The 5,681-nt window shown below is 43.5% G+C and overlaps 1 protein-coding gene across 3 annotated transcripts; it reads left to right on the plus strand.

Moving 5' to 3' along the window:
• The first annotated feature begins 746 nt into the window (after nucleotides 1-746).
• LOC100383224 (Protein prenylyltransferase superfamily protein) lies at nucleotides 747-5,125 on the plus strand. 3 transcript variants are annotated; one of them, XM_008645825.3, is made up of 11 exons: nucleotides 747-1,055; nucleotides 1,900-2,018; nucleotides 2,116-2,397; nucleotides 2,535-2,645; nucleotides 2,796-2,886; nucleotides 3,063-3,131; nucleotides 3,250-3,327; nucleotides 3,623-3,709; nucleotides 3,942-3,992; nucleotides 4,088-4,303; nucleotides 4,426-4,973. In XM_008645825.3, exons 1-11 carry the CDS (start codon nucleotides 843-845, stop codon nucleotides 4,576-4,578), a joined length of 1,470 nt encoding a protein of 489 aa, XP_008644047.1. In that variant the 5' UTR covers nucleotides 747-842; the 3' UTR covers nucleotides 4,579-4,973.
• Nucleotides 5,126-5,681: the final 556 nt, after the last annotated feature.

A 5,681-nucleotide genomic window follows, 5' to 3' on the forward strand; every position in this document is an offset into this window, starting at 1 on the left:
AACGCTTGTAACCCCCTACTGCAAGCGCATCCGCCCTGGCCGCAGGACAACACGAGGCCACGATTCCCCTTACTGTTTCCCCCTTGTGTTCCGTCTCGCGCCGACCCATCTGGGCTGGGACACGCAGCGACAATTTACTCATCGGTCCAGAGACCCCCGGGATCGAAACGCCGACAAATCTCAATAAAGTTAAAATCTTTCATAATTTTTCTAATTCTATTTAATTCACATGTACTATGAATAATCGAATAAGCCTAAAAATATTTGGAAATCTTGTTTAATGAATTTTTGGAGCATAATTTCTTGTCAACATCCTAAAGTAATTTTATGGAGTGTTTGGTTTGATTAATGATGTAGTCCATCATCTTCTCACTCCTCACTTTTTTGTTTGGTTTGTAGAATGGAGTGAGTTAATTCATCACCACCTCATTCCTCGTAGTTATTTGTTTAGTACTAATATGTGGAATGGAGTCATCCCACCAAATTTGAGGAATGAATCAATGATGTACCACTTCATTTTAGATAGAGTGATTTATCAAACCAAACACCTCATTAGGCCTAGTTTGGGTAATCTAGTAATAAAAGGGATTGGAGTGGATTGAGATGTTTTATGAGAGTTTTTGATCTATTGAGAATTTATACACTCTCCAATTCCTACAAACCACTTTATTACTAGAGTACTCAAACTGGGCGTTAGGGTTTTAACCAGTGGAGGTCATCTGGTATTCTGGTGTTTCTCTACACGCACAAAAGCAGCGAGAGGAATCCAAATTCCAATTCAACCCCCTCTCTCTACTCTGCTCTTCAAATCATCACCACCGCTTCACCGCTCGCGCCAGCCAATGTCAGGCGACGGCGACGGCGACGTGCGCGGCCTCGAGGCGACGGCTGCCGCCGCGGCAGAGGCGACGCGGGAGCTGCAGGAGGCGGCCGCGGCCCTCGTCGCAACCCGCGCCGCCGAGGAGGACGCGCTGCGCCGCAGCGTCGTGGCGCTGGACACCGACGTCCGCCGCCTCCAGGGCTCGCTCCACCTCGACCCCTCCACGCTCGACAAGGTCCTCATCGCCTCGTCTTCTGCCCTTCTCTTCCTCCACCTCTTCTCCTGCTAGGCTCTGGCTCATGAAAGCGCGGTTGCTCCTCCCGCGTCTCAGATCGCGATTAGCTTGACGACGCGGAGTTATGTCCCTACGGCGAGGATTCCCATCCGTTGCTCTCCGTGCCAATCTCGTGCATGGCATGGAGATGCCTGCCTACACGATTAACTGGGTTGCCTTGTTTCGTCCACATTTTTTGATGATGCTGGTTGTGGAATGGATACGCCCCACTACTGTTTCGGATGTTCCAGGATAAGAGCACGTCCAATTCTGGTAGCTTGTCCTCTGTCTGTGTCTCATAAGCTGGGACTGGGAGGAGTTGTGTCAACACGACTTCTATAGTGCATTCAAAGTTTCAAACACCCCCTAATTATTATTCTCATGATCATACGCCTGTAGTACTCCAATCCAGTCAACCTCCTGTACAACGAGGGACAATACCAGAGCCAGAAACACTTGGAACGGGCAGAAGCGTACCAATTAATAAAATGGATTCAAACAATAGGAATGCCTCGCCGGCTGCCCAAAGAAGTAAAGAGCATACCTTATATTTTTCATGGGTCAATGCCAAATAAAAGGCAATGATACGAACACAGTACGTTCAAACATTCTTTTGTGTCGCTTGTTGCTTCATGTTTTACCTAGTTAGCTTGTTATACAACTATTAAGCACGGTTGTTGTTTGTTGGTATATGATCCGATATTCCGACGCTATTGGTTTAGCTTTGAAACCTAGTTTTTTTACATTGTTGTTGCTCCTACTCGTACTGATACACCGGCTCCTCCACTGTTGGAAGGAAAATCAGATGCCAATGAAATTACAACAGCAAGAATCAGCAGTGGAACAACAGCAAGGGGGAGAGGAAAAGCTCCCCGAAAATCTCCTCCTCTACTTTGAGCAAATCCTCCACGATGACCCACTCATGTATCCCTCTTTTTTCTCTCATCCATTTTCTATTTCAATTCAAGTTCCGAACCAGAGTTTGTTAATTTCTTCCCATAAAAATGCATTCCATTCTCAGCGATGAGGTGGGGTTCTTGCACCCAACACAATTCTGCTCACTAGATTGCGCCCGAGATGGTGACTCCGCTTCACAATCTACAGAGTTCCATTGCGCAAGATACTTCTGGTGCAGAGACCACAAGCTTGCCATCTCCGCCGAGATCCTCCCCGAGCTTTACCATGCTGCTCGGGATGCCTACTACAACGCAAGGGATGCCCCACTATCGCGCACTAATCTCATGAGGCACACCAAGGCACTGCTCATACTTTGTCCTGACCTACTCACTGCATGGAACTCCAGGTACGCGATGCTGTCAGCCTGTCACGCAATGTGTGCCTGGTTTGCGTTTTTCACCTTTCGTTCAATTGAGTACTGCAAGCTCCATGCACCAGAGGGAAGGAATTTGGATTCCACATGTTTTTCTTGCTGTCCTATAGGAAAATGGTGCTATCAGCGTTGTATGATTTCACAAAGCTCAAGGATGAACTGCAATTGTGTGCCTTGATCCTTTCCTACTCTCCAAAGAACGAGAGCACATGGAGCCATAGGTACACCACTACACCCCATCTTGCTCTTGTGAAGCCATCTTGCTTATTGACCTCTTTCTTTCAGACAATTCCCATCTATTTGGACTTTGGAGCTGATTTTGATATAATAAAACTAAACTGCATGGAGTTTGAAATAACTGTCTGCCACAGGAGATGGGTGATAAAACAAGTTGCTGAGCAACATCAAGATATGTTGGAGCTTATAGGGAATGAATCCATACTGGTCAAAGAGATAGCAGAGGTTATAACTCATGAATACTTGTTTATTCAAGCTGCTAATGGTGTCAATTTGACTGAGCTCACCATACTATAAGTTACCATGTTACATGTTGTCTCTTATGTGTAACTGGTAATTAAACTTATACTCAAGTACATATACAGATAGTATGCACAGAGATAATTTTATGCCTTTTACAGAAATCGAAAATGAACTATCGTGCATGGAGGCATCGATGTTGGCTTATTCCTTACATGACAAGGAAACAAGTGAGGATGAACGATTCAAACTCTTTGAAAATTCTTTCTCTGCGATTGTTAATCTTGTAACTGGACTTCCTAGTTACAAAATATATGTTTGTCAGTTATCAATTTCTGTTTTCTGAAGGTGCTGGATGAACTGAATGAGTCAACAAGATGGAGTGAGCTACATGTTGCTGACAACTGCTGCTTCCACTATCGAAGAGTTAGTAGATTCCCTGTAGTAGTAATTATTACTGTATAATATTCGAAGCAAAGAATTATTTATTATTTGACAATTTTCATATTGATAAGTAGCATCTTTAAGAGCTGCATAATATGTTTGCAAGCCAACTTGCAGAGCTTTTGAATTCACATCCTGCTGTAGACTTTATGTTAATTTTGGACTTCGATTTGTTGAAATTCCTAAAGAGTAAAGACAGTATAGCACATGTATCCTATTTGCTAACCAATCTGATTGACAGCACATGTACTTAACCTGCCCTGTTGCATCCTTGCAGTCTTTGCTGCTTGCGCTACTAGACAACTTCTTTGGGAATGAAGAGGATTCCCTTAGTTGGGAGTCAGATATTTGCTTGCTATGGAAGGTATTGTGTGTTCGCTTAAAAGCTAATTACTTTTTTCGCTACAGTTATTTACTTATTTGTACTCACTTCAGGCATCATATCCTCTCTTTCCATTATGAATGTGATGCAATTCAGATAACAAAGGATCCATGTCCATATCATTGTGTTTTACAACATTGCTTTTCTTTCGGCAATGGTTAATTGATACCAATCCATCTCAGTGCTGCAAAGTTGATTGCATATGACCTGACAGGAGGAGCTTAGGTGGGATGAGATGCTGATCAAACGCTACCAGGGGAGAGAGGTTTGAAAATTAGCCTGTTGTTGTTCTTCCACTTGTAGTTCTTGTTGGCGGGTGTGTGTTTTGTTTATACTAGCTGTGGTGATGTATTGCTGCAGTCGTTATGGAACCACCGTCGGTTCCTTTCACACTTGTGGATACAACACTTGCTCACTGTTGAAGGAAACTGGCCCGCAACGACATCCCAGATGGATATGTTTGTCATCCAGGAGATACAACTGCTGTCAGAGTGCCTGCATGATCCTGTGGATGAGTTTGAGGAGTCGCGTGTCCAAGCAGAGCTTTCAGCGCTCTACATTATGTGGATAACAAAGGCAATCAGCAGCTGGTTTTACCCAGCTTCTTGCTTATCAGTGCGCATTTGCTAGCATAGATTCTTCCCCTCCCAGGGGTTTTGTGTTAACAGGGAAATTGCTGTATGTTTTGTTGGATGCAGCAAGTCCCGGATGTGAAGGGGAAGCTGGAAGAGAGGTTGCATTTTGCCTCCATGGGGAGGCTGAAGGACGTGCTGGCAGGAGCCTGCAGGCCAGAGAAGAGGTTTTGGATGAATTTGCTCAACCTGGCTGATCAATCCAGTGACGTACAATAATACATGACCTTTCTTGTTGAGTTTGAGCCGTCAACATACATGACATGGACGCCAAGCTCTTGCTTCAGGTCCTGTCTCCCGGATTTCTGCCAAGTTTTTGCTTCAGCCCAAGAGCAGGAAACCAGATAATGTAGATGCTAAAAAAAAGCTCTTTGGGTATTGGACCAGTGAGTCTATTGCGTGAAAGGTTCAAGTTTTGAAGAGGACAGTTGCTTAGACTCCAAGGTATTATCTCCACTGAGGCCATTGGCATCCAGAACAAATCTAGAAAGCACTGTTAAATTTCTAAGAGTTTCTGGGATTAAATTGCTGAGAGTTTCTGGTATATTCGGGCTTCTTGAGATTGCCAACTGATGATGGGATACTAGAGATTGCTCCCCGTGCTTTCTGATATATTTCTAGCTATATTGTTCATCCCTATGCTAAGTAAGAAGAGGAAAAAGAAAAAAAACAGACCCCTGGACAAATTTCCCTTCAGATTTGGTAGAAACTTAATATAGGTTTGATTTAGTACAAACTAGCAAAAACTGAGTTACAAATTTTCAAACGTGGTCAACCAAATTTCGAGTAATGCAGGCACTCGTGTATGTCATTCAATCCTTCCGGGTTTTTTTTTTAGAAGTGCGACTCAAAGATGCCGTACGTCCGCAGCAGACAGGCAGGCCGTGATGATGCTGAGAATGTAAGCTATCCAACAAAAATCCTAAGGGGTGGCGGTACAATACAACGCAGGAAAGAGGCTAGGACCACCGTATGGAGGGACCGCAGATAAGCATCGATAGAATTCAGGCTTGTACCTGATATTCATAATTTGATACTATTACTATGCAAGTTAATATGTCGAATCTATTCAAATTAGAGAAGATCTACCAGTTGGTCATTGACATGTGAGCCCCATCAGAATTTGGACCAACACATCGATAATGGAAAGTAACCGTAGAGGATTGGTTTTAACTTCATTGATAGTAAGGGCCCTTTTGGATCTCATGGATTAATTTTTAGTTTCAATACTAGTTACAAGTATTAAATATAATTTAATTGCAGAACTAATTACACAGATAAGCATTAAACGGTAAGACAAGTTTACTAATCGGTCCATGATT

The sequence above is a fragment of the Zea mays genome, chromosome 5 (assembly GCF_902167145.1).
Source record: "Zea mays cultivar B73 chromosome 5, Zm-B73-REFERENCE-NAM-5.0, whole genome shotgun sequence".
Classification (NCBI taxonomy): domain Eukaryota; kingdom Viridiplantae; phylum Streptophyta; class Magnoliopsida; order Poales; family Poaceae; genus Zea; species Zea mays.

Excerpts from the sequence above, each read along its gene's own strand:
- LOC100383224 (XM_008645824.3), top strand. The coding sequence starts at position 843 with ATGTCAGGCGACGGCGACGGCGACGTGCGCGGCCTCGAGGCGACGGCT. Across the intron at positions 3,132-3,249 it reads CTTACATGACAAGGAAACAA|GTGCTGGATGAACTGAATGA; the intron begins GTGAGGATGAAC and ends TGTTTTCTGAAG. Across the intron at positions 3,993-4,087 it reads AACGCTACCAGGGGAGAGAG|TCGTTATGGAACCACCGTCG; the intron begins GTTTGAAAATTA and ends GTATTGCTGCAG.